General features: G+C 43.1%; 4 protein-coding genes across 7 annotated transcripts in view; 1 reads left to right on the forward strand and 3 right to left on the reverse strand.

Moving 5' to 3' along the window:
* The first annotated feature begins 6 nt into the window (after window positions 1–6).
* On the forward strand, window positions 7–2,974 carry LOC130386709 (golgin subfamily A member 6-like protein 25). The gene has a single exon (XM_056595728.1). The coding sequence runs from the start codon at window positions 10–12 to the stop codon at window positions 1,273–1,275; it is 1,266 nt and encodes a 421-aa protein (XP_056451703.1). The 5' UTR covers window positions 7–9; the 3' UTR covers window positions 1,276–2,974.
* A 529-nt stretch (window positions 2,975–3,503) lies between these two features.
* LOC130386711 (filaggrin-like) lies at window positions 3,504–11,582 on the reverse strand. Its single transcript, XM_056595730.1, has 4 exons — window positions 8,586–11,582; window positions 7,630–7,847; window positions 7,067–7,224; window positions 3,504–5,576 (listed from the first exon to the last, which is right to left on the reverse strand). Exons 1-4 carry the CDS (start codon window positions 8,657–8,659, stop codon window positions 4,158–4,160), a joined length of 1,869 nt encoding a protein of 622 aa, XP_056451705.1. The 5' UTR covers window positions 8,660–11,582; the 3' UTR covers window positions 3,504–4,157.
* A 102-nt stretch (window positions 11,583–11,684) lies between these two features.
* LOC130386708 (RAC-beta serine/threonine-protein kinase-like) lies at window positions 11,685–21,489 on the reverse strand. 4 transcript variants are annotated; one of them, XM_056595725.1, is made up of 14 exons: window positions 21,383–21,489; window positions 20,180–20,344; window positions 19,924–20,052; window positions 19,390–19,501; window positions 18,761–18,911; window positions 18,317–18,502; window positions 17,886–17,951; window positions 17,710–17,778; window positions 17,336–17,458; window positions 16,854–16,982; window positions 14,742–14,956; window positions 14,019–14,106; window positions 13,480–13,582; window positions 11,685–13,334 (listed from the first exon to the last, which is right to left on the reverse strand). In XM_056595725.1, exons 2-14 carry the CDS (start codon window positions 20,223–20,225, stop codon window positions 13,255–13,257), a joined length of 1,497 nt encoding a protein of 498 aa, XP_056451700.1. In that variant the 5' UTR covers window positions 20,226–20,344; window positions 21,383–21,489; the 3' UTR covers window positions 11,685–13,254. The 4 variants fall into 4 exon arrangements, with proteins under 4 accessions (XP_056451700.1, XP_056451701.1, XP_056451699.1 ...); XM_056595726.1 differs by having other exon boundaries at window positions 18,317–18,493; window positions 21,219–21,487; XM_056595724.1 differs by having other exon boundaries at window positions 21,219–21,487.
* Window positions 21,490–21,697: 208 nt separating this feature from the next.
* The window catches only part of LOC130386710 (vasodilator-stimulated phosphoprotein-like), a 7,529-nt gene continuing 1,726 nt past the window's right edge, over window positions 21,698–27,500 (reverse strand). The window contains exons 3-12 of the mRNA XM_056595729.1: window positions 26,757–26,937; window positions 25,966–26,315; window positions 24,667–24,809; window positions 24,473–24,521; window positions 24,345–24,387; window positions 24,001–24,043; window positions 23,792–23,869; window positions 23,333–23,402; window positions 23,119–23,176; window positions 21,698–22,713 (exon numbers count right to left, since the gene is read on the reverse strand). Coding sequence (XP_056451704.1) covers window positions 22,679–22,713; window positions 23,119–23,176; window positions 23,333–23,402; window positions 23,792–23,869; window positions 24,001–24,043; window positions 24,345–24,387; window positions 24,473–24,521; window positions 24,667–24,809; window positions 25,966–26,315; window positions 26,757–26,937 — 1,050 coding nt within the window. The 3' untranslated portion in view covers window positions 21,698–22,678. The remainder of the gene's footprint in view (window positions 22,714–23,118; window positions 23,177–23,332; window positions 23,403–23,791; window positions 23,870–24,000; window positions 24,044–24,344; window positions 24,388–24,472; window positions 24,522–24,666; window positions 24,810–25,965; window positions 26,316–26,756; window positions 26,938–27,500) is intronic.

Raw genomic sequence — 27,500 nt, forward strand, 5'->3', positions numbered from 1 at the left:
AACACAAATATGAAAGAGGCAATAAAAGAGTTGGTTGAAAAGACACATCAAGACATTACAATGAAGATGCAATTCATAGAGCAGAAGATTCTGGATGCACAAAATCAGACAACTAACTTGGAAATTCAGCAAAAAGAAATGGAAGAGCAGAAATTGGAGATTGACACACACTTTGAACAAATACAAAGACACAGAGAAGATCTGATCAATATGAAATCGGACATGATGGTACAAAAACAAGAAATGCAAAAGAATTGGAACGAGGAGCTGCTACTGGAGAAACAAGATCTCAATACGGAAAAGGAAGCAGTAGACAGGCAAAGCAAATATCTGGACACAGTTAAAGAAACAATCAACAAAGACAACCTTGACTTGGATATCATGAGGTCTGAAATCCAGAAAGAAACAGAGGCACTGGAAAGAGAGAAAGAAAAGATCCGGGAACAAACTGAGATACTAGAAAGAGATCAATCTTTTGTGAGAGTAGAAAAAGAAAGACTTGAAATGGCAAAGGCGGAACTCCAAGAAAAGCAAGACAAAGTTCATGGTCTACAGAGCGATTTGAACAGTGACAGAGAAAAGATGGACCATTTACTTCTTGAAGGCCAAAAGAAAATCCAAGAACTTCATAAAGAGATACAACACATGGCCCAAAAACAGAAACAACAAGAGCTTCTAGACAGTGACCTGAAACGATTGACTGATGATCTCCAAATTGGGCAGGAAAATCTAATAAAACAACAGGAGGAAGTTCAACGTTTTAAGAGTGATGTCATGAATAAGAAGGAGGAGCTTAAAGTGATCATGGAAAGAATCTTTGAAGAGACAGCACAGCTTGAACAAGAGAAGCTTGATATTCATGAAGAGCGAAGAAAGGCCTTGGACGAAAGGACGATGCTAGAAAGAGATTTGTCGGAAGTAAGGATGAGAGAAGAAGAGGCCATGCAAACGATAAGACACAACACAAATATGAAAGAGGCAATAAAAGAGTTGGTTGAAAAGACACATCAAGACATTACAATGAAGAGGCAATTAATAGAGCAGAAGATTCTGGATGCACAAAATCTGACAACTATCTTGGAAATTCAGAAAAAAGAAATTGAACAGCAGAAATTGGAGATTGACACACACTTTGAAACAGATACAAAGACACAGAGAAGATCTGATCAATATGAAATCGGACATGATGGTACAAAAACAAGAAATGCAAAAGAATTGGAACGAGGAGCTGCTACTGGAGAAACAAGATCTCAAATACGGAAAAGGAAGCAGTAGACAGGCAAAGCAAATATCTGGACACAGTTAAAGAAAAAATCAACAAAGACAACCTTGATTTGGATATCATGAGGTCTGAAATCCAGAAAGATACAGAGGCACAGGAGAGAGATCAATCTTATATGAAAGCCGGAAAAGAAAGAGAGAACCTGAATACACTATCCTTAAAACTCAAAGAGCTGATAATTATATTACAATGTACAGTAAGAAAACATGAGGAAATCAAAATTAAACAACAAGAATGTAATGATAAATGGAAAACTATGCTGAATTCTTATTTGCATCTTGACAAAATTAAGATAGATTTGAAAGCTCAATATGACGTTGTCGCAAAACTTCTGTGGGATGTTAAGAGAAACAAGGGAAAAATTGAACATATCTCTGTTCAAACCCAGACTAACTTTCCTCAAGAGCAGATCAAACAAAAAGGCCCCGAAATTCCCCAAAGTGCTGCCGACGAGAGCTTTAAAAGAATAATAAATGAGGATCCCATACAACACAATGATAACGATGACCACCAAGAGAACGCCACAACAGCTGAAAACATTTCTACAAAAGATGTCCATGTCTCTAACCAAGATAAATTGCGGAAGATGTGGAAAGAGACAAGAATGGAACGGAGGGAGATCGACCACATGAAGAGCAGAGGTACCAAGATGAGAAAGAACCTGGAGCAGAAGCTGCAGACCCTTCGCGACATAGTCAAGAGGCCTCACTTGCAAAGAGAGGACAAAGAGCCCTCGCAGACAACGAGCATAGATTCGCAAGAGGAAGACCGAATCCACCAGCAGCCAAGCAACCGAAAGATGCTAGCTGACAAATACAGAGAGCTTGAGCAACTTAGAGCACAGCTGCTTGGAAAGCTTGAGAAACTGAAAGGAAGCAGATTCCGAAGATGGACTAACGATAGAGCCATGCAGACAGGGCCAGATCCCCACAGAGAGGTACAGCCACAGGGTGGGACAGTAAACGAACAAGAGCCTCAGGCTGGAAGGGGCTCAACAGGACTTCTGAGTCGACTTCAACGGTACTGCTGCCACAGCTGCTGCTGCTGTCCTGAGTGCTGTGGACACTCGTCCAAGGACGAGGCATCCCAAGATTAGGCGTAGAAGGTCTGCCATAAACAGAAAGGATGTTTCCATGTGCTTGTTATGCTTTACCTAACAGTGCTTTTGTTTGGCTTTTATTCTGTTTTGTTGTATACAGATTGTTGTATTGATGCATTACATATCTTTAGTATATATTTAAAGAGTGTGTACTAATATAACAGAGACAGTTAATTTAATCTGACTTGTTGATTGATTGTTGTAGCTATTATCAAAAAGGAAGCGAAGAGTGGTGTTTTTGGGGACTTTTTGATCACATTCATATATTAGTATTAACCTAGTAATGTTCAAAATGTTATTTTACATTCAAACTTTCATTATTATTGTTTGCTTTACATATACATCATATACATATACAAACAATACATACAACTCAATTTATTTTATTTGTCACAATTCTACTGGACAATCTTGAGTAAAATTGCAAGTCATTAAAATAGTTTTATTAATTGAAAATAATTATGTGCGATTGCTTTAAAAAATATGGTAGTATGTCTGTATATGTGGTAGTAGCCAAGAGTAAAGCCAGTAAAGGCTTACTATTGCTGTAGAGATGCCATTAATGAAAAAAAGAGAATAAAATAAAAAATATATAATCATTTCAATGGAGTTTTTATTTATCTGCTTTTGTGTGCAAATGGAATCAGTTTACCAAAACTACGCCTCAAAACTAGGAATAAAACTGCATGATATCGAGAGCAGAGCTATTTTTTAATTTAAGGTCAGACAGGGAACATCTTTAACATCAGGGTTAGTGTTAGGTATGTTCACCGGGATGGGATGGAAGTAGTGGACACTTTACAGGACTCGGGACCAAAGCAAAATATGCTTTCATTTGCATATCTCTGAATACGCTTTCAAAATCGTCAAACACATTCATCACATGACGTGTCCACAGAAACAGTTTTATTGAAGGAAAGACAATCCCAGCACCCTTGTCTTGTGGAAATATATGGAGAACGGTGAGAGATAATGTAAATCCAATAGCACTGCAAACGTAGACTATGACCTTAATCCAAAATCAATGTTCTAAAAGCTAATGTCTCCTTGTGTTTTACAGACCATGTGCTTACACAGACGATATTGTACACTTACAGGTATCGAAAAAAACCAAATCCCCTCAACAACTTCGGGGAAGTTCTCCTCGATTGCAAAGCCAAAGTCTAATAAAATGTAGTAGGTGTTTCTATGAAACAAAAGAAGAGTAACTCAATTGCCCTGATAATGTGCAGACGGTATCATATATTACCTATTAACAGGCTATACTAGACTGAACTACGGTTAATCTCAAGAGGCAAACATTAATCGGCTGTGTTCAGTGTAGAACACAAGACATTCAACCACTTTTCCTCGCTGAGGGTTATTTTCAACGCACCACAATAACCACATATATAGCATAATATAGCAGAAATGTACAACAAACACAAGAAATGTTTTGACCACTGACACATGATTGAGTCGTGTTTGATTTGGTTTCCATAAACGTATATAAATCTTTGAAATGTTTGCGATGAATTTGTAGATTTAATTGCCGATATCCTGTCATTTAAATGTAAAATTCTCATATCATGCAAAATGTAAACAACCTCAGTCCTGCAAATCTATATCACCACTTGTAAAATCTAACAAAAAAAAATGATCACAATGGCTTTTACCCTCTAACACCAATCTGTCTCACAAGCTGATAAATGGGAGCAAGAACCCAAGATCCAAATCCTATTTTTTGGATTGCTTGCGTTTACACACACAGGGTATGGTATGGTACAGATGTGGGAGTCAGAATAGATAGTTGTGTAAGGTGAAGCTCTCTGGAGTCATTGACGGATCGGTCACATCCCTATCCATGGACAGGGAGCCCGCTAGACTGTTCACCTGCTCCATCCTCTCTGCCTCCGGAGACAGGCCGAAGAAGGGGGACAGTGAAGAAACCCCTTTGTGAGCGCCCTGCGGGGACATGGGTTCCTGATGCAGCGTACCGTCCTTCAGCCTTCCCTGCTCGTCGGCCTCGTCTGCCTCTTTGCGCTCGTCTGCCTCTTTGCTCTCGCCTTTAGCAGCCTCGCCTCTCCTCACGCTCTGTCTCCGGCGGCCGCCGCCGGCTTTGACCTGGGCGCCTGAGACTAGCCCTGGGTAGGCGCCAGATCGGGCCATGGCCTGTAGTAGATGCTGGAGGCCGTTGGAGCCGTCGTTGGCAACCTGCTGGCCGGCCAGTGCCGCCTGACACAGCAGCTGAGTGTGCAGGCGCAGCTGGGCGATGTCCCGCTCGGTGGCGTCGCTCTGCCTCTGCAGCTCCTTTGTGCGCAGGGTGATGGCCAGCAGCCCCGACTGGCTCAGGATCTCCGCCGTGTGGAGGAACCGCCGCTGGCGCACTGAAGAGCACTCGGACGGCGCGTCTAAGAGCTGGCCTGCTGCATCTGCAGCCACCGCCACCGCCGCCGCCGCCACCAACACCGCAGACCCGGCCCTCCCCTGCCTCGGGCGGAAGGGGCTGTGGCTGACTGAGGACGAGGAGTAGGAGGTGGGGTAGGAGGACGACGAGGAGGAGCACGAGGAGGAAGGCGAGTGTGAAGAGGAGGAGTGTGAGGAGGGCAGGGAGGCCGTCTGGGAGCTGGAGACGGACGGCGATCCCAAGGCGTCGTAGCTATGGTGGGAGCAGCGATTGGGCTTGGTGCGGTTGGCGGGGGGCGGGTGGGCGGGGGGCTCGGAGCCGCGTCGGACCTTGTGCTGCGAGGGATGGAGATCTCGGTGGCGGCCATGCCGGTGGTGGTGTGAGGACAGATGTCTGGTTGTGGTTGAAACGCTCTCCTTCTTCAACTCGTCCTCCGTGCACACCCTCTTGCAGTGGCTCTGATCCTCCCCACCGACCCCACCTCCCCCGCCCTCCTGGCCGGCGGCTGGGGCTCCGGCTGACTTCCCCTGCGCATGGCCTTCCTTCCTGGGGTGCGGAATGGGGAGGTAAGAGTTCTTGGTGGAGCTGTGGTGGTTCTTGCCACTGGTTCGGCTGGTGCAGCCTTTCTTGTTGGCTTTGCTCAGGTTTTCTACCGGCGCAAGGTAGGTGGTCAGGGTGGAGGAGGAGGGGGCAGTGACGGCTGGCTGTTGGATTTCCAGGAGCAGGGAGGGCCCCTGGGGGCCTGAGATGCTATGCCAGCCTCCTGCCCATGATGCTAGCTGTCGATGCAGCATCTGCTCCTGCCTGGACTGTAGGTTGTCAAGAGGGGTTTGGTTTTTTGTTTGTTTATTGTTTGTTGGTAAGGGACACACAGCATGAAGGGATCAGGAAAGAAAAAGGGAACAATGAATACAAAGAAGGTTAAAGTAAGTTAATTTGCTTGTTATGATAAGTTAATTTGCTTGATGCTGATTAAATTAAAACATTCCAGCATTTGCAACCTGGAAATAATCTGAAACCTATTCTCAGATCATTTTGGGTCGAAGATTGAGCGAGAATGCCGCAGGTGTAATTCACGAATACGGGCTGCACTGTAATCCTTTGGGGCAGTCGCGCCCCGTCAACGGACAGCTCCAAGGGAGGTTTCACAACAGTTCTGTTGTTGCAGGAAAAGAACAGTGAGTGAGGGAGAGCTAGAGATAGGATACTTGTTTTGGAATACAGAAAACTTAAGTTTGGCATTATCGAAAAGAGAGAAATAAAGAAATAAATTGATTTTTCTGCAGGGATCTGTTCCATAATGTTAGAATGTAACCTGAGCCTGTCAGTGACAAAACTAGAACTTTAAGAGGACATATATTGACTGGGTGCTTCTGCCCCAAAGGATTATGTGTCAGTTCGTTTTTTTGGCTGCAGTGTTTTCACTCAATACTGGACCAATTTAAAATATTATTGTCTCTTGGAACAACAAATGATCGGAAGAAGAATCAAGGTTAAAAAGTACATTGAAGTTTTCCAAAAACTGTATTCATTATCAGAACAAACTGAACATACATTTTAGTCTAACAAGCGCCCATCTGTTCTACATGGCTCCATTTTAGCGCTTAATTACTGCGATTAAGCAGAATATCTTGGAGAAGAGGGGTTGTTATGTCCGTTGGTGGTTATTATTATTAGTAGTATTATTCACAACATCCCCTCGGATGATTCACAGCATGTATATTCTCACGTTATCTGAGGCCCCCAGAGGAATGTCCCTGAATGTCCCACAGAATGGTATTTAAAGGATCTATTAAACAAAACCTGGCCTCGTTGTCACTACAGCGATTGCTTCCCAATGATTAGCCTCTGGCAGAACCAAGTGCTAATTCATATCACCATTGATACTGCAGTTCACTCACTGCCAATAAAATATCCGTGATGCCCATTCCTCAGCATGGACTCATGTCAGATGTAAACACATTCTTGTTCTTTATTTTAGAACTACTCCTGAACCCTGATAGGCTTTCGTTTTGGCTTTGCAATTAGTCATGTCTAGCTCTGATTTGATCAATCCAATTTCATGACCGATGACTGGAAGATTAATGATTAATCAAGTATGGATGTATTTTACCCTATTGCCTAAAACTACATTTTATGTTTTTAAGCCTAATTGTGCTGTTATTCTGCAAATATTTCATGGCATAATAATGAGGGTTGTGTTTTTGTGGGGGGTGCTATCAAAATAAGCCTGTTGTGTCCTTCGATACTTATTGTTTATTAAGGCTTGTACCAGACATTACTTCATGGAATATCTCACCGGTTTCATCACCAAGTTTTTAATGACAGGATTGTGCCCCTCGAAGCGGCCGACGCCCGCACTGCCGTGGTTGCCGGCGGTAACGGAACGTCGGCTGTTCTTCCTGTGTGTCTGGCTCACGCTGCTGCACTGGTCATCCACCCAGTCCGAGCCGGCCTCTGAAGGGACGAGGAAGAAAAGGGGGAAGCATAGTTTTTTGGTAAGGGTGTTTCGGTGGACTACCGGTCCAAAGGTTTCTTCAAACCACTGTCTGCAGTCTAACTCTAGGCAAAAACCTGAGCCAGAGACATGCCTCTCTCCCTGATCATTAAAGACAATCATGATGGTATTTAGCCTGTGCTAAATGAGTAAATAGGAACAGGTGTTAAAGGTGTTAATGAGAGATGGGTACTTTATTCACATCCCTGAGAGCCAAATGAAAATAATGAAAGATAATGTTTAGTGCGTTTGTGTATGCGGGTTTGTGTGTGCAAGCAGAAGGAAAGGGGTTACATTTTTTTGCAACAACAATAACAACCAAAGTAGAACAAAAAACACATCCTCAGGAAGGAGAACCGGCTCACCTGAGTATCCTGAGTCTTTTTCCGAGTCCTTCCCCGAGTCGAAGAGTGACAGCTGTTGCCCCATGTCCCCCATCCCCCCCAGGGCTCCGGGGCCGGCCTGCGTGCGGCGCCCGCGGTCGGCCCGCACCGTGGCACTGTTGCTCCGGTCCTTGGCATTCTTCGAGGTGCTCCGCCCGACCCTCTCCCCAAAATGCCCTTGTTCCTTTGGCATTCCACACCTTTTGACATATATTCACAGGGGAATAGAGTGAGTGAGGAACACGATGACGCATAGTGAACCTGTACGTACAGGTCCAGGGGAAGGGTTATTCTGGGTTTTCATGCTGGTGATGCCTGTGGCCAGACACCACGCACAACCTTGACTGAGCACCCTGGAGAGTTAAAGGGGCAGGAACTATTTGATCCCTGTTTTAAATGACCTAATCTCGAATCTTTCACTGATCGCTGGAGTTCAGAGGACACGTTGAGCTGTGCGCCGATGCCGGAAACATCTACAATTAGTTTTTTCGATAGCACAGCCAACATCATTTTTCAGAAAAAATAATTGCATAGCTCGCTATAACAAATTGTCTGAGGCAATTCTTAAAGTTGCATTGCAATATGTAAAATATACATTAAATATATCATTCCAGACATTATTTGGGACACAGCTGGATTTTCCTCATAAGCCAAGCATTTCTTATGCTAGTAAATACAATGGCAACATGTGGTTCTACTGCCATCAAAGACTAAATCTGAGAAAGTCTCTCTCTCTCTCTCTCTCTCTCTCTCTCTCTCTCTCTCTCTCTCTCCTCTCTCTCTCTCTCTCTCTCTCTCTCTCTCTCTCTCTCTCTCTCTCCTCTCTTCCTTCTCTCTCTCTCTCTCTCTCTCTCTCTCTCTCTCTCTCTCTCTCTCTCTCTCTCTCTCTCTCTCTCTCTCTCTCTCTCGCTCTCTCTCTCATATACAGTGTAACTTACACTTTGACCAAGCAGAAACAGAATACATCACAAGCCTTATTCTCTGTCACCGTAGGCCATTGATGGAACTTCATCGACCTAACAACGTCACAGAGGCTATTAAAAACCAATGTAAAATTAGACAACAAATTAATTATTCACCATGTGCTTCATAAATACCAGACATGCAGTTTATCTGAACTTTGGCTGATATTGCTATATGATTTATTGCTATTGAGTAGCGTCGGTCAGCCTTGGTGAACCAGTTGAGCGTGCTGTCGGAGGACGGCACCATGTCCCAGCGACACTGTAACCAGAGTCCCACCCCCGACTCTCTTATGCAATAGTCTGCTGCTGGTCCACGGACATAATGTGTCCATCAGATCACCGTTTAATGTGTCCATAACTATCTATTATGTAATAATGTGTTGTGGAATTAACTAAGAGATAGCCCTACAAGGCATACAATAAAGTACAGTGGCATGTTTTACCAGGACAGAATTACTTGTTATGCAACACAAGGCTGGTATGAAAAGATAACCTGTAAACGACCACTATGTGAACAACACACATTAAAAAAAGTTTTTAATTGTAGGCCTACTACAAACGATACTATGAATAAAAGAAAAAAGAAAACATGACTCTTACCGAGGTGAAGTCTACTTTATCTTCGCATCTAAGAAAAGCAACGCGCTGTTCACAAATCAATCATAGATTCTTTGCCTCAAAGAGGCGAAAGACTAGTGTGTGAAGTTTCAGGACAACATAATCTAAAAATGTAATATAGATATCATCCGACGGATCATCAAGGAGTCAATAGTCAAACGGGCTGATTCGGGCAGCAACACTTGCCGTCAGCGCACCCTCCAGTAGATGCATGGTGCTGCTGTGGACACGGGTACCTTGAAGAAAACGCGTAGTCTGATGTTCCCAAAGCATCCATTATGTCGATTACGCATGGCGACGCCCCCTAATCTAAATAATATTGTCCCCGGTGGTGTCGCCCCGAGAAGCGTTGACGTAGGTACCGTACCGACGTCAGGGCCAATCCCGTGCCAAGACACGTGTGCAGGCGGGACCCCTGTACCGTCCACGTGAGAGCATGTTATCGCTCGGGATGCTGATAGAATGTCAAAACAATTCGTGAGGATTCGTGTCAGCTTGACATCATTATGAGTCGGATTTGGCTAAGATGCTGTGATACAATGAATCGTTTAGATCCAATGTTGAATGTAGGCTGATGAAAATCCTAGCAATGCCCTGTGATGGACAATATTTCAAATCAAACCCATCTTCGATGGTTTTCCTGTATTGGAAAGCCGTGCTTTTGCATTTGTATTTTAAGTGCAGTGAGTCACTGACGAGTTTTCACAGTCTCAACTGTTCGCGAATGTGTGCATCAACATGTGAGAGAGCAGTGGAGGCGTGGTCGATCATCGGTAGCACGTGTTCAATGCCGGAAGTACCTAAAAGACGGCGAGGCTCGTGTGTCTGAGGTCTGCTCTGCTGCGTCTGTCTCTCACACACGCACAGTTATGCAATATCTTTTTTCGGTACTTTTCCTGACATTATATGACACATTTTCCCCACGTCTTCTTCATGGATGACTGTAGGCCCACGAACTACTGTATATCCTATGCAATCATTTCAGCCGTTAACATGTATTCATGAAAATCTGAAACGATTTTCAGTAAAATGAATAGGCCTATAGTAGAAAACTGTCCTGATAAAATTCCAAGCTACTAGAAGTTCAGAGTAATATATCTGGTAAAGGCTACTTGACAGAATCTCATACTCCCTAAATGTCCCAGGCAGCATGTGAACATCCAAACTGATATGACTTGAGGCTTCCCATAGAAATATCTTAAATAAATCATTAATTCACTATCACTTTCAGAGCCCTGTATGTGTTGACCAATCCTGTTCAATCATACAGCTTGTGTTGATGGTGCATTTGAAATGTGTATGGTCATTCATATAAGACTCAAGGCGTACACACAAGGAGCATTAAAATGAAGAGATAAAAACCATGTATTCAATCATTGTCTTTTTGGAATTACATTCATTCACAAATAGAAATGGTTGCTTGAAAATAACGCAATTGTAAAAAGTACATTGCTTTCGAGACATTTTGAGTTTCCTTAATTTCGAGAGGATGGAAGGGACGTGTTCCAGGGTAAAAGGAAGATGGGGGGGGGGGGGGGGGGGGGGAGACAGCAAGTTCAAATGTAACACACAGGAAAAACAAATAGACACTGAATATATAACGGAAATTATTTCCAAATGTCATGACAAAGGATCCTACGAGTAATGAAAAAGTTTCAAAAGGGCATTACCTGCCCCCTTGAACTCTTGCCAATTGCTCAGTAGCAAAGCACCAAGTACATTGGTTGCACAAATATTATTTCATTTATTCATTCACAACACACCTGGTGATGAAATGTTGAAACGGTAACCGCGCTACCGCTGAATATGACTCACTCACGCAGACTTAGATAAGTTTGAAAAACGGAAACAAAAAACAGGAAAATAACCATAACAAGACTTCCTTGGAGGTCAGATCAATTGCACTGAAAAAAATAAAAAAGGTAAGAAAAAGGGGCCAGGTTCACAATGCAGGCGACCCCCCCTGTAGCCCCTCTGCCATAGCACCCAGACCAGCAGCAGAAAACACCATCACATCAGGCAAACTATACAGCTAGGTCTTTAGATGACCCGTGACAGATGATCTCAGCATCAAACACCAAACGTGAAAACTTCCAACGCTTTGAAAGCCTGCACTCCTGAATACCGATCCGATTGTCGATTATGAAATCACCATCTGGCACGTTATATAACCCAATTCATTTGTTTTGTCTTTTTTTTTTTTTTGCAGCCTTGGAAAATGTCACATTATGCTCCTAATACTCAGAAAGCTGGTTCTTAAAGTGCTGTCCGTTAAGGCTTAAGATGCTCTGGGTCGATTTCAATTCATAAATGCTTCGCTACACTTGGCGTTGGCATAGCAGGGGGGGGAAGTCACGGTCTGTACGAGAGAAACTGAGGTCTACGTTGAGTAACTAAGTGCTTACTGACTCCCTCTCCTTTAAAAAATGGCAGCTGTGTATTTTTCACTGATGAAAGAAAAAAAAAAGAAGGTAGAATTAGACACCTTGCATTGCAAATAAATTGAAATAAACAAAACAAAAACATATACATCTTGTGCATTCAGCAATTTTCCCCCAATTCCCCAGCACTCTTTTGCTATGTAGCGTTGGCCGTCGATAGATTAAAGAGATCACATTCGTAGACGAGATCAAACGATAATACATGTTTTAAAGTTGATATTGCATAAGGAAATAAAAAAAATAAAAAAGAAAGGACGCGCCCATTCCCACCCCTTCCTGACGTTTCTGCACTGTGAGACGTCTTCACTATCGGCCACCATCTTCTGTCTGTTTCCCAATGTGAGAGCTTTAATTCCTCTTGTCGTTTCTCGGACCGGACTTGGGCCGGGCACCACGTGATATCCATTAATGTATACACACACACACACACACACACACACACACACACACACACACACACACACACACACACACACACACACACACACACACACACACACACACACACACACACACACGTTGCTGCCTTATGTGCTTCTTTTTTTTCTCTCAAATCAAGCGATGACATTCAGTATGGATTTCATGCCAAAGTGTTCTCCGAACATAAAGAAAAATAAGGAGAAGTAGAATCTCACTCCCATAGCCAACCATAAGGGGAGAAAAAGAAACACATTCTCTAAATGCTACACTCCTCGGTCCCGCCCTCCCTCGTGGACAACCCACACCTTCACCGCCGGGGGACGCCGGCGCTTCCAGGAAAGAGCACTTGAAGAGTCATTGCGATATCTGCATGGCTTCGTATAAGACCATGACATTAAGAAGGCAAGAACAGAGTGGATATAAAAGAAGCTACTGAAAATAAACGGCTTGGTGTTACCGTCAAGAAAAGGGGGGTGGGAGAAACCGAAAGAAAAAGAAAGAAAAAGCAGCAGCAGTTTATAATAGAGGCCACCCAAACATAGATATATGGTAGACCTGATTGTATATCTATTTTCTTGTGTGTGTGTGTGTGTGTGTGTGTGTGTGTGTGTGTGTGTGTGTGTGTGTGTGTGTGTGTGTGTGTGTGTGTGTGTGTGTGTGTGTGTACAGATGACATAGTGAGGTACTGAAGGGTCCAGTTTGATACAGTCCAGCCAACATGCTAGCAGGCTGGTCTGTAGTGTGGACGACCGAGTTGTTGACGTCTGTTTTTTTTGTGTGTTTTTTTTTTACAGTATATCAAAACAATATGGCTGCCAGGTTTCAGGCACTTTCTTTTCCGTTCCTTTTTTTTGTTATAGATCCTTTTTTTCTTTTGATTGGACACCCAGGTCAGCAGACAGTCACCTTGCGTTTCTCCTACATGTGTTTCTGTGTGTGTGTGTGAGTGTGTTTCCGTGTGTGTGTGTGAGTGTGTTTCCGTGTGTGTGTGTGAGTGTGTTTCCGTGTGTGTGTGTGTGTGTGTTTCCGTGTGTGTGTTTCCGTGTGTGTGTGTGTGTGTGTGTGTGTGTGTGTGTGTGTGTGTGTGTGTGTGTGTGTGTGTGTGTGTGTGTGTGTGTGTGTGTGTGTGTGTGTGTGTGTGTGTGTGTGTGAGAGAGATGCTATCACTCTCTTATGCTGGCAGAATAGGAGAACTGTGGGAAATGCGCTTGATTGCTGGTGTCTTCGCAGTCCAGACTGTTATCTGTGGAAACAAAAAGGAGCGAGGGTGAGTACGCACAGGAGACTTCAGGTCCCTACAGCGATGACCCGCCCCCCCCCCCCCCCCCCCCCCCCCCCCGCCCTCCTAATGAACGACCAGTCAAGAAGACAGTGGGTAGCACACGTACACTTGTCGGGGGGTGTCAGTGTGATGGTCTGTGCGGTGAACTCGTCGTCGAAGTATCGGGTGTCCGTCTCGGACGTGACCTGGGGCTTGAACAGCGGGGTGAGCTGCAGAGCAGGAGGCAGAGGTCCGTGTTAGAGGTGGGATTCAAAGACCCCCCCTTCACACATGACTTAGTGTAGCCTTACCTAACACCACATTACAGTACATTGAGCTACCCGAGAAAATCTAAGTTCATCATTAACCTTTCTTAGGCCCGTCAGACTTAAAAAATAAATACCACGTGGATTTTAATGACAAATGTCCAGACGAGAAAGATAAATATCACAGGGTTTAACAAAGTTAAATTAAGTGTTATTCATTTTTGATTAATGCCGTTGATAAAATTAATACTAAGGTTCATACAATGATATTAATAGATTACCATATTTGTATGTTATTAGGATTTGATCGAATAGAGATATTAATGATTCAAGCATCTGTCCAACAAAAATTTGCCTCAGCGGATATTTTACATGACTGCATATTTAAAAAATGTCTTACTTTTTTGTCGATTACATCCTGCCAGTTTATGGACGCGAAGAAGGCATGGCCCATAACTTCTTTGGCATCATTAGGACCACCCCCTAACCTGTCAATCAAGAAAAACATTTTTATTCAGGAACTCATCGGACACACACACACACACACACACACACACACACACACACACACACACACACACACACACACACACACACACACACACACACACACACACACACACACACACACACACACACACACACACACACACAGGGATTTCAATAATATAAATCAATAAAAATCACATCCTATAACTTATAATCGAGAAAAGAAAAATGCCGGCAAACTAGTTATTTTCTCTTTGTTTACATGAATCTTTCCATCGACACTGGGAAACCTCTCACTCAAGCTGCTGAACCAGCTGAGCTGCACTAGTTTGCTCACTCTGTGGCACAGCCAGTTAGCGTGACCATAAAACACACACACAAATCTCCACCAACTAACTGGGAGGTGCTCAATCTTACACATTAAGACCTTAAGAGGTTCCACTCCCAGGGGTCACCCATGCAGTGAACGTATACACGCACGGCATTGTAGGATGCTCTGGACTAAAAGTGGCCTACGGTATTATATATCCCAGAGAAGGTATGGATGGTGGAACAGTACTGGATAAGATGGGCTCCTGAGGAGGGCCGTAGCCCCTGTGTGCTGGACAGGGGGGCCCCTGGCCGAGAGCCCTACCTCTGCTTGGGGTCCTTCTTCAGCAGGCCTGCCAGCAGGGCCTTGGCCTCGGGGGCCAGGTTCTTGGGGAAGCGGATCTCCTCCATCAGGATGAGCTCGAAGAGGCGCTCGTGGTCCTGGTTGTAGAAGGGCAGCCGGCCACACATCATCTCGTACATGACCACGCCCAGGCCCCACCAGTCCACCGCCCGGCCGTAGTCGTTGTCCTCCAGCACCTGTGGGGCGGAGGGTGGAGATTTGGTTTAACAACGCCCACCGTGAATCAGTTGGGGTCGACCGCAGTTAAGCCCCCTTATCGGGAAGCAAAAATCAATAAACATATGCGTGGTAAATTCGCCTTCTGCAGAGAAGTGGGATTGTTGGTTTAGGAGTGGCCATGTCCAAACACATCTTTACTAGTGAAGGCTAAGATGGTTGAAACGGAATTAGGTCATAAGAAAAATAACATTGTAAAGTGTTGATAATGAATACACATTTCAATAAGTGAGCGAAATGCTGCCGATGTTGCCATCAAGAACTGACGCTCCAAGCCCAAAGATAAATCCTAGTGGAAAGTTTCCCCACTCTCCTTGGTATTTGTTTGTGTCAAGTCAGATCCTCTATGTTTGACGCAGCTTTCACCTTTCAATTCACTCAACCCCACAAGAGCATATTAGCAAAAGCTCTTGATACAAACAACCAACTCCAAGGCTGCATCCGAATACTCGTACTTGCATACTATATAGTATGCATTTTGTAGTATGCGAAAAATCTAGCGCGTCCGAATACTCTAGTATGCATTCTGTAGTACGGAAGTCGTTTCCGAATGCATACTACCGCCAAAGTGAACCACGGACCACACTACGCTATCCCACAATGCAACCGGAGTCTGGTAACAAACGAAGAAGAGATGGCTGACCCGACACCACCAACAGCGGCTTTTTATTTGTGTGCGTGTGTGTGTGTGTGTGTGTGTGTGTGTGTGTGTGTGTGTGTGTGTTCAATAAAAAAGGAAAAATTAACTTCAATCGTCTTTTTCACGGAGTAACAAATAACTGTAAATGTATTATTATTATTCCAAAAAAATGACTTACCAAATGTCCACATATATACAACATAACCTGCCGGTAAGTCGCTCTACGAGATGACCGACGACGACGCCTTCTAGCAGAGATATCCATTTCAAGAGCCATTCGCGTAGAAAGAGACATTTTTTTATTTAATAGCAACGATAACAAGACGGAAAACAGGGAAATTTTGCCGCCATCTGGGGGGAGATACGTCATCTCCAAACATCCGGTGGAGTTTCGGCGGCGTTCGGAGGCGTTCTACGCATGTCTGTAGACCGTACTACACAGTCAAGTGTAGTATGGTCAAGTAGTAGACACTAGACAGAAATAGTATGTACTAGGTATTCGGATGCAGCCCAAGTGTCACTTGGACTCAATTCAACAAATGTAACTCTGCAATCAGGAAGTTCTCCAAAAACAAATGGTTTCAACTCTCTGTTGGTCTACAGCAAACCTGTAGAGTTTTCCGTCACGTCAACTCATGTCTATTAACCCAGCCGCAGTATTGCGCAACGCGACAGTAGTAGTCTACGGCGTGCCCTCATAGTTGCACAACGTGGTATCACAGAACATGGTCGTGCGAATATGCGAGTCCTTCAAGAGCACCTATTATGCTTTTTCGACTTTTATGACCTATAAACGTTGTTATAATGATTTATAGTCATGTTTAACCTTACTACAGTGTCAAATAATGACGTACATGCATTTAGACGTATTCCCTGCAGACCGTCTGGGGTGGCTGTGCAGAGCGCTAAACACTAGGGACGCCGGTCGCCATTCACAAATTTCCAGGATTTATCAACGTAGAACAATCTGGATTTTTCCATGCACAGTAATGCTTGCAACATGCTCTTCCGGAAGGTAACCAATCACAACGGAGTGGGGTTGGCAGGAGGGGGGCGAGGGGGCGGAGAAGGACGAAGCCGAGTGTTGACAGAGAATGCTGAAAGCGCCCAGATAGTGTTTTGAGTTGTGATTCGTGTGAGGTTGCTCTATAGGAGTCATCAATAAGAAATTAAGACCAGAACAGTAGTTTAATAGGAGATCTTTAAAACACACTCACCTCGGGCGCTAGGTACTCGGGGGTTCCACAGAAGGTCTTCATGGTGGCGTCCGGAGTGATGCCCTCCTTGCACAGGCCGAAGTCTGTGATCTTTACGTGGCCGTCCTTGTCGAGCATGAGGTTCTCCAGCTGAGAGGGAAATTCCACATATAACGAAATGATACGATAAAACACTTGAAGGGTGGGAGTTGTGTACACCGTCTATACACCCGATCTGCAAAATTGGTTCACATTTTCACAGATCTCTTTCACACCTAGTCCGATACGGGTTTATTATTATTTTTTTAACCCCGCGTTGCTCTCTATTTTACAACAATCGACACTGTTCCGATCACAAGAAATTGGGACTAACACCTGTGTCTGAAATGTTGTCCTATAAATAAACCACAGCCTACACCCAGGAAACCCAGCCTATGTGGGGCTGGAGACAGAGCCTTATAGAGCGGCCAGGACAAAAGCAGACGCAAGTTTCTGCCTCTCACCTTCAGATCCCGGTACACCACGTCACGTGAGTGCAGGTACTTCAGCGCCGACACGATCTCGGCGCCGTAGAAGCGCGCCCGGTCTTCCGTGAACACCCGCTCTCGCGACAAGTGGAAGAAGAGCTTAAAAATTGCAATAAGTGCAGGAGAGCAAAGAGGGAGGGAGGCGTAAGGAAACTGAGCTCATAAAACTGAGCTCAACACTTATGGTGAGTATGAGATGCAAAAGAGAAACTGTTGAGACCATATGGGAGGGGGAGGGTGAGACCCTTATGGTTCTCATGATGAGTCATCTGTTGATTTTCACACATGAATCAATTCATGTATTCGGCACGTGTGCGTGCGTGAGGGAGTGTGCGTGTGCATATAGTCACCTCTCCTCCGTTGGCATATTCCATCACAAAGCAAAGCCGATCGTGCGTTTGGAAAGCATATTTCAACGTCTGGGGAAGGAGGGGGGTAAATGGAACAATAAGAATACATCGTCAACAAACTTTGTTATCGAGAGCAGAATAAGGCCTTGAACAGAGGTTCGCTATGCTGGACTCACCGTGAGGAAAGGGTGTCTCATGTTCTGCAACACTCTGCTCTCTGTAACCGTGTGCGCCACCTCATCCTGCGCACACACACACACACACACACACACACACACACACACACACACACACACACACACACACACACACACACACACACACACACACACACACACACACACACACACACACACACACACACGAAAACTGGATATGAGAAATCTTCGTAGATTCCTAGCTGAACTCAAATAAACTAGACATTAGTAACTGGGGCAAGTGTATGTAATATATTGAAGATGAAAATGAAGGCATTTGAATATAATATTCCAGAAATTAATTCTGAATATGATATAAAATAATAAATTACACAGTTCTATGCAAGTGTCTTTGGATTAAGTGTTTGCTATAACTAAATAGTAAGGTAAGCAGATCTTTCTGGATTTACCTTGGCAATGATGACCTCTTTGCGGAGGATCTTCATGGCGTAGTGGACGCCGGTGGACTTCTCTTTGACTAGAATCACCTTGCCGAAGGTCCCCTTGCCCAGGAGCTTAAGGTATTCAAAGTCACTCATGTTCTGGGAGGGAGTGAGGGCAGAAAGAGCCGATTCAGCTTCTTTCTTCTTTATTACCTTACACAATGATACACTGGAACTTTAGATGGATAGGAGACATCCCTTTTCTTTTTACAATCCAACTGCATGCATTGTGAAACTTTCATTCCTACCAAGCCTTTTCACAGGGTCCAACAACATTCCTTCCATTGCACTCAAATCAAAAAAAAAGTGTTAAGATGAGTTTTAGGTGAGACCCTAAAATCCCCACACAACAAGTTGACCGCAACCGTGTCTCTCTCTCTCTGTCTGTCTGTCTGTCTCTCTGGTTCTCACCGTTTTGGTGCGGCTCTTGGACATAGCCACCTCCATCTCCTCCAGGCTACACTCGCTGGGCGAGCCAAATAGGTCCATGGGCTCCTCGTCCTCCTCCTCACGCATCTTCAGCCCGTTGGCCACCGCCTGGATGGCCCTCATCCACTCCTCTCTGGAGGAGGGGGGGAGGTGAGAGAAATCAATGACGAGTTCATTTGTTCCTTTAGTCCACGATGTCATCTGTAGTACCTGCTGTTATTAAAAGTTATCTAGGACCGTTTTATTTGACAGAGCAAACAGGATAAGGAGAGCTACCATCAACCAGAATTTTAATTATACTAGTACAATAATGGATTTACCCAGCGTTTTTTGCAAACAAAGACCCTTATTTATACCATCATACATATATTGGTTCATTAGAAAGATATGCATGCCATTCATTGGACGCTGATTCATTCTAATTCTCTTTTAATGTCTTACAATAAAGTGAGTCGATGAATTATTAAGCAGGGGTGACCACATTGGAAGACTTACTTTTACATTGGATGATTGCATGGCTGTCAGTTTGTTTTCCATTCATATTAGGTGTTATAGCTATAATAGTTGATCAGACATGACCATATCGTCATGTGTGTAGAGCTCTTGTTTACCTCTCGTCATTGGTGTCCACGTGAAAGGTTCGCTCAATGAAGGTGGTCCACTGTAGGCAACGGATAACAAATGTGTTGGGCCGGGGTCTTTCAGTCTTCATTAACTGGCATTCTGTTGCGGGGAAAGAGAATGTTGTTAAGATATTCTACATTTTACATTAATACATGCCACGATATCTTTGAGTTACTGCGAGTTATCTTAGTATATGAGAATGTTCTCTGATTAACACATGACCCGTCGCTCATTATCATTATTTATAGATACAGAATTAGCATTTTTTAAGGTAAGGTAATTGGACTCTTTGCTTATTGGACACAGTTGCTTCTTTGGTGATGCTTCAAAAGTCCCCAACAGCCCTTGGTTTTGGAAATGGGGGATGCGCAACCCAATCGATCGCAAAACGACAGGAACTCGGCCATGAAAGCAACAGTTATTTCTCTAGTTACAGTACAATCCGGCATGGTCATCCTTGAAACTGCTTCCACAAGTCAATAGTTTCTTAAATATACAAAAACAAGAGCCTGCAAACTGACCTGCAACTGAGAAGTTATTTAGGGGTGGTGAGCTCTGGTCATTCAGATCCGGCTTCTCCTTGTAGCCGATGAAGGAGCCATCACTTTTTAAGATAAAGTACCTGGGCCTCCACGTCTTAATGTACTCTCCTGGACGCAACAGAAAAACAATGTTTTGGAACATTAATTACAGGACACAAAATGATGCACATTTTCATTTGAAAAAAAGTTAATTCAGCAGCCAAAGCCCTAATTTTGAAGTAAATCAGGTTTTTACCTCTTTTGAGGAGCCAGCCCTCTTTGAGTGTTCTGACTTCATTCATGGTGGAAAGAAAATGCTGTTTTTCAGAGAGGGTCAGCAAAAGGAGACTGGGGAGGGGAGAACGGGTTTCTGTTGTTGCCTTTTCAGGTCTCAGTCAGTGTCAATAAGTTCAAACACCACCTGCAGAATGTCAAAAGTTGTACAAGGGAATAAAAAAACGACAGTTAAACAAACAGAACCTGTGCACTGATCAATTTGTATTACTCATGATAGCATTGTCACCAAGTCAAACTTGCAAAATTGTGTTCAGACTATTAATATCGAATCAGATGGTCTGACTTTCGTTTTGTGTTTGACATTTCAAGAATCTGTCAGTGTACCCTGAACAAAACATGTCGTTTTGGTGTGGAATCTCATCCATGTAAACAAGGCCACGTTTAATGTTCACCAGCGTTATCTCAGCAGTCCGGGTAGCTCACAGATATGTCATCTCTGCGGGTAATATTTATTGGTTACAAACCCAAAGTTAGTAGTATTTATTAGTAAATCAACACGAATCAAACAAAAGCAATTGTAACGGCTGTTTATGGCTTGATATGGACATTGATCTTTAAATAACTAAAAGGTTACATCATAAAGATGTCTCAAACAACGAAAAGGTAAGGAAATAGTTTACCTTTTGCAAGGCCGCTAAACGTTACCTTTACACGAATGCATTTTAACCAAGTGGACTTTAGTTAACCCGCACTTTACAAAGTATTTTCAAGTTGATAGTTGGTTTTAAACGCAATCTAGAGCATAAGTGCCATTTCTTCAACCACAGCAGTTCCAGTAAATTGAACTTGGTGAACTGTATCCTTAACGATACTTATCTCAATGCAATCCGAGTTAAAAACACGTTGTGGTGGATTGAAGACGTTGAACGCAAATTAACAATAATCTCATCGTTAAACGACTCCTTCTATTTGGTGTAGCAAAGACCCCTTATTTCACATGCAAATATCATGGCATTATAAATAAAGTGCCGTTTTATGGAGAGAGATTAATGGCTTACATTCGCGATCATATGCCTTTCTGTGCTGGTAGCTTGCTAGTAGCGAAACATGCCAGTCAGTGACTTATCCGATCTGCTCTTCGGTGAACACACTCCAAAGTAACGATCCGCTTATGCTTTTAATGACAAAGCGGAAAAATGTGAACACTGCACTCTCTCTTTACCCCACGTTGCTCTTGTCTTAGAGCAGTTTTGACAGGCTAAATCCAGAGCAGGCCATCCACCCAAGAAGGAAAACACCATGGGATTTCTTCTTCTTGATATTTGTTAGTTAGTGTTCGGTCATGCCACACCGCCCCCTACAGGTAAGGACGAGGCGGGCTTACATGTTTATATCTTCATTTAGAAACGCCTTTCTTTTGCCATTTCTTCTGAGTAAATCCTTGGACACAATCAAGGTCGACTTCAAGGAAGTTTTCTAACATAAAGTATTCACTGGGGAATTCCCAAAACACATTCAGTGATTTAGTGATAGTCACAATGATAATGTTAGAATGTCCGTTAAAGTAAGAAAAGGACGCACAAAGTCACACCTCTCCTCTGTTTGGGCGCTGCAAAGGCGGAACGAGTTACCTGCCGAGGTCAGGACTGGAGAGCCGTTCAGCAGCTCAGGATTCACGTGTTCAGATTGTACCTGGACTCTGCGTGGCCTCCCTCTTTACCCCACACCTCCCTAACTTTCCTCCATTACCCTTCTAAAAATACCCTCTTATGCACTTATTGTATGTTTCTACGTCCTGGCACTTAAAAATAGAACTTGCATCGTGTAGCATATACCTGTCTTTGTTGCATACTGGGAATGTGTTAACCTTTGTAAGTGCTTGGCACTTGTTCTATGAACATCCTTTCTGTACGACAGCGATATATTTTTGTTTCTCTTTCACCGACAAAGAGAAAGAGAAACAGTACTTATTTCAAGTCGCTTTGGATATAAGCATCTGCTAAATCCCCTAAATTGAGAAGTTAAAGTAAGAATAAATACCAGACATTAAAATAAACACGAAGAAGACATTACATTTTACACGTTTTATGTTATGTTAAGGTAATGAAACATAACATTGGTCATGAAGTAGGCCTACATAAAATCCAACCCAAGTTGTTTCTCAACAATGATGATGCTGTTTTTTTATTAAAGACATTTTCTCAACATCTGGGAATTCTTATGATCTAATAAACCTAACACACCAAAACAAAGACAACCAAACATACACACGACACACGCACGCAGACACATTCACAGCAACAAAAAAATATCGAATGTTTTTACTGATATTATTAGCAATTATTTGAACTCCATATACAATATTTTTTGCAGGAAGTATGAAGGAAGTTCTCAAACATTTCTCAGATCTTTTTTATTGTCAACGTACAACTCTATGCAGCATGTAGGCTACTGAATAATGGACAAAATACACCCTGTGGCAAACATTGAATTCATTGCTTCCATCTCTTGCAACTCTTCAGACTTCTGATCCTTGTAAGTGTTCAATCAATGCTGAAAGTCAAGTATGAAAAATATATATTTTTATTCATCGTCAAGAGCTTCATTGGATGCACTGAACCTCTTCCTGAAAACATATTTTCAGGAAGAGGCCATGTACATTATATAAACATATTTTTATAATGTTATTGTGTAGTAATGTTTTGTGGGTGATTGTTAAGTAATTCATCTTGAAACGATTTGTCATTATGGGAAGACATTGTCGTGTTTAAAAATGCCACAGCATTTTTCATGAGAGCAAAACAACGTTTTCATTATCCTAGATTACGGAATATTCTAATTGATTATTGATTACAACGCTCTTGAGTCCTATCAATATGGCGCAGTATCGCCAACAAATCTCCCATACTGCATTCTGACAAACCCCATACCCCTTTATATTGACACTGTTGGACTCACCTGTGATAATCTCCTCCTTCACTTTATGAAGCTCTTTCTTCACCTCCAGGAGGATGTCCTTTTACAAACACAAGCACATGTAACATACAGTTTGTGTGTTTAGAAAATTAGAAAACAAGAGCCCAAGATCTGCTCTATGTCTGTTAGACCCCAGTTCCATCAAATCATAACATTAATATCATGAAGAGGGGAATTATAAATGTCCCAAACCAACCTCTTTGAATTGGTTCATATTAGTCCCTTCGGGTGTTGGACTCTCTGGGTTTGTTTTCATGTTCTTCATTCTTTTCAAGAGACACAATTACATGAAACAGGATGAACAACAATGGAAACTGAAAAACCGCACTCTCCAGCTGAAATAAGAGTTGCCATTGCTAATAAGGATCAGCAACATTACAGTAACAATGCCATCAACAATTCATCCAATACGTATAGATTAGTACATTTAATCAACCGATTAGATTATATCTCATTGACGTCAGATATGATGTGGGATCCCAAAATAGTAGTGAGAGGTGCTATATGAGAGAGAGAGAGAGAGAGAGAGAGAGAGAGAGAGAGAGAGAGAGAGAGAGAGAGAGAGAGAGAGAGAGAGAGAGAGAGAGAGAGAGAGAGAGAGAGAGAGAGAGAGGGAGAGGGAGAGGGAGGGAGAGAGAGAGAGGGACCACTGCACCTAGCTTGGGAGAACGGGGAGGCAGGGCTGGTTGTGCTAATGCTGGGTTCCCTCTGCATCACGGGCGAAGGTTTAGGCCTGTTGGGACACAAGCACATCACTTAAGACCAGATCATTGATGATAGATGATGTTCAAGGCGCCAAAGAGATCTTTTTGGTTTAATAATGGATGGATAGCGGATGGATAATGGATGGATTGGCATTCTTACCGAGGCAAGGTGGTAGCCTTTCCCTGGGGCTTAACAAAGTTATCTGGGTTGTGGAATAACATGAAGGAACACAGTAATGGGATGATTTTTCAGTGTATCCGTTTTTCCATGCATGTATGAAAGACGAAGGATAGCTGTTTTGTAAAATATTAAATATAATACAGTATTCTGAAAAATTCAGGGAGGCTTTTCCTTCGTTACTGATAGCAAATGTTGGAGATTCAGTTTATCAATTTATTCACCTTAGTTTGGTAACGTAAAGCCCTGACACATTGTATACTAATTTGTTGTGATCTGGTCTTTAAATGTTTTAAAGGGCATCTGAGGAAAGGGCACATGCTCACCAATTGGTTTTGATGGTTTAGATGGCTGGGAGTCTGAGCCCTCCTATGGACAGAACAGACAGTTCCAGGGATCATTTACACATTCAGGCATAATAATACCAGGATACCTTCTTCGAGATATGACTTACATTTCTTGTTTCATCCTTTTTAACTGCAGGAACATCGGAAACCTTCCTCCTATCAGAATAAATCGTCATTTTGTGCAAGGCAGAACTGCTACTCTGAGCACAATCACACCACAGGGATAACAGCCAACCACACATGATTCAGTAGTTGAAAATGATTTATTGCTGTCGGGGTAATTAGCATCTGTCAAGCTTACCGTCTGGCAAGTATGGCACTCATCTCTCCCATGAGTCCTCCACCTCCTCCACCTCCTCCACCTCCTCCACCTCCTCCACCTCCTCCACCTCCTCCTCCAGAAGCTGGGGCCTCTTTCGATGGGGACGAGGCGTCTTCTTCTTTCTAGAGGTACAGAGAGAACACCATTATCCCCTGACACCCGGCGGTGCCCTGAAGTGGGACCCACCTTCGAAGCAGGTCAGACTAGGGCTGGGCAATAATTCGATTACGATTATTAATCGCGATAAAACTCATGTCGATTACGACGATAAGCATTAGTCATAAATGCTCGATATAAATAAAGTAAAAAAAATAAAATAAAAATCTAACCGCAGAAACAAACCTCTACAAACAATAGAGATTGTTGCCTCCCTGCCTCCCTGAGTTTGATGCCGTAGTCACTCACAGATCTTTTAGTTATAAACACATTATTTTATGTTAATATCTGGTTTTTCAATGTTTTCATTTTGCACTTACGTAAGCAATATGCAGTTCATATTTTATATATTAAAGTTCAGTTCATGTGCCAGGTCCTTTGTTCATCCACTTTTTTACTTTTTATGTATTGGTTGTGCCTCTACAAGATTTAAGATGTTTTCTGAAGCCCTGCCAAAGGAGTTTAATGTGAAAGAAGTTAGAGCTTTTATTTTTATTTACATTATTTTCAATAGGATACAAAGCAAGCTACCTTATATTGTTCTGTTGGAAGCAGAAAAAACGAGTTTGTGAAGTTAAATGTTTATATTTAAATGTGATTAAATGTTCCTTTATCACAAATATGGTAATAAACAAAAAAGTATGATTTAACTAATGAACACTCTAGTTTCTTCAGGCTGCAGCAGTATCAAATCATATATCGTGATTAATATCGATATCGATCAATATCGAAAAAATAATCGTGCTAATTATTTTTGCAATATTGCCCAGCCCCAGGTCAGACCAGTTTCAGCGTTCATCTAATTTCATAATAGCTGTTTTAACTCCTAGACTGTTAAATAAGATACGTTCACACTTTATTATTTGTAAAAAAATAATCGTGTTGGTTCATATAGACTTAGGAAATTCATTAAGAAGATTTGAAAAAGCAAGACCCTTGGTCTCGTGACAACTTTAATTTGTCAGAGATCTTTGTAGTGTAGTATGATTTCAGTTATGCAGGGGGTACAGCGTTTATCAGCGATTAGACGCTACAACCTTCTCTTCAGCTGATGTTTTCGTCAGTCAATCAACAAAGTTGACCTGTGCCATCGTCATTACCAGCCCTAACCCTGACACTCACCTTGGGCGCTTTACGCAGCCTGGCCCCTGCCAGAGCCTTTGCAAAATCATCTCCGCTAAACCCTCCTCCTCCTCCTCCTCCTCCTCCTCCTCCTCCTCCTCCTCCTCCTCCTCCTCCTCCTTCACTGGGACTAGGCCCAGACGGGGCTGCACCGAGAGGGGGAGGTGCAGGAGGTGCAGGAGGAGGTCCTGGGGGTGGAGGTGGACCCGGAGGTGGTGGTGGAGCTCCGGCCGAGGAAGGAGCGACTTCTTTGGGAGGAGGAGCAGGAGGCGCCGGTGGGGTGGGAGGAGCTGCAGGAGCAGAGGGAGGGCTGGCGACTGGCCTCGCCCCCTGACCGCCCTGAACTGGACCTATAAGAGAAGGCGGAGTTGGGGCCACTATTGATCATCGATCACTTTCTACGTGACTCTATCAACACATCTTCGGCATGATGTTCCGCACCTTTTCAAGCTTGCATTCATCTGTGAACCTCCTCCCTTCTCTCCCCTCCCTCCATTTCCATATATTTTGTTAATACATACTCCTATGAAATTATTTCACCCTGCTTGTTCACAGGTGTTCACAAACTAATGTGAGTTTGGATGTGTGTTAAATCTAGTTAAATCTATTCAAAACAATTATTATCAGAAGAATTATTATTATTATTAGCAGTAGTAGTAGTTGTAGTAGTAGTATGTTGGCTGTCATGGCAATTTGTTTTTCACTAAACAGTACATCTAGGATTCTAGGGGTTAATCCTAGGATGTATGACATCAATTGCAGCGTCCTTATTTAGCTTGTGTCTCATTTACCTGTGTTGTTACCATTCTCCAGAGTCTGAAGAGCATATTTGATGGAGTCGGAAAAGAGTGGGCCCTCTTCCTCACTGCCAAAGTTAAGTCCCCACAACTGCCGGGAATCCCGCAGTTGGAAGAAATTTGCAGAGGCCAGATTGTACTTCACATCCTTGGTAATTGCGCAATTGATCACCACCTGTCAGGACCAACATGTGGAGTGTGTTAAAAATCAAATATTCTGCGAGTAGTGGTTCTAGTAAAATAACGCAGAAATTACTTAACTGTGAGCAGAATCTTTTAAAAAATCTTTCTGTGTGAGGCAAATGTGTTGCAGTACACAATATGAACACTAGGCGGAACTATTGTGACTTTGTGCAGCTTGCAGAATAACTGTTTTCGGTGGTTTCATTGTTTCGAACGTGTACTGTAATTTACAGTACACAAGTATGTGGATGTTCAAGTATGTGGATGTTGACAAATATAGTATCTTTGCATTAAAAAGAAACAACCGCTTAGTTATTAGAGTTCTCGCTGGCAGAGCAAGTTCTTCTCAGTAAAGTCAGTGTGAGAGTGTGAAGCTGCTAAACTCCCTAGAGTACAACATAGTCTGAACTAGATTAGACCACAGCCGCGACTGTCTGCGACTGTAGTGCCAGAATTAGATTATAGCTCTGTGTTTTTTTTAAATTTCCTGTAAAGAGGATATATCGGGTGTGAAGAAACCTGTAATGATAATTATATTAAGCGGCTGACACGCAC

This window comes from Gadus chalcogrammus, chromosome 7 (assembly GCF_026213295.1).
Source record: "Gadus chalcogrammus isolate NIFS_2021 chromosome 7, NIFS_Gcha_1.0, whole genome shotgun sequence".
Taxonomy (NCBI): Eukaryota; Metazoa; Chordata; class Actinopteri; order Gadiformes; family Gadidae; genus Gadus; species Gadus chalcogrammus.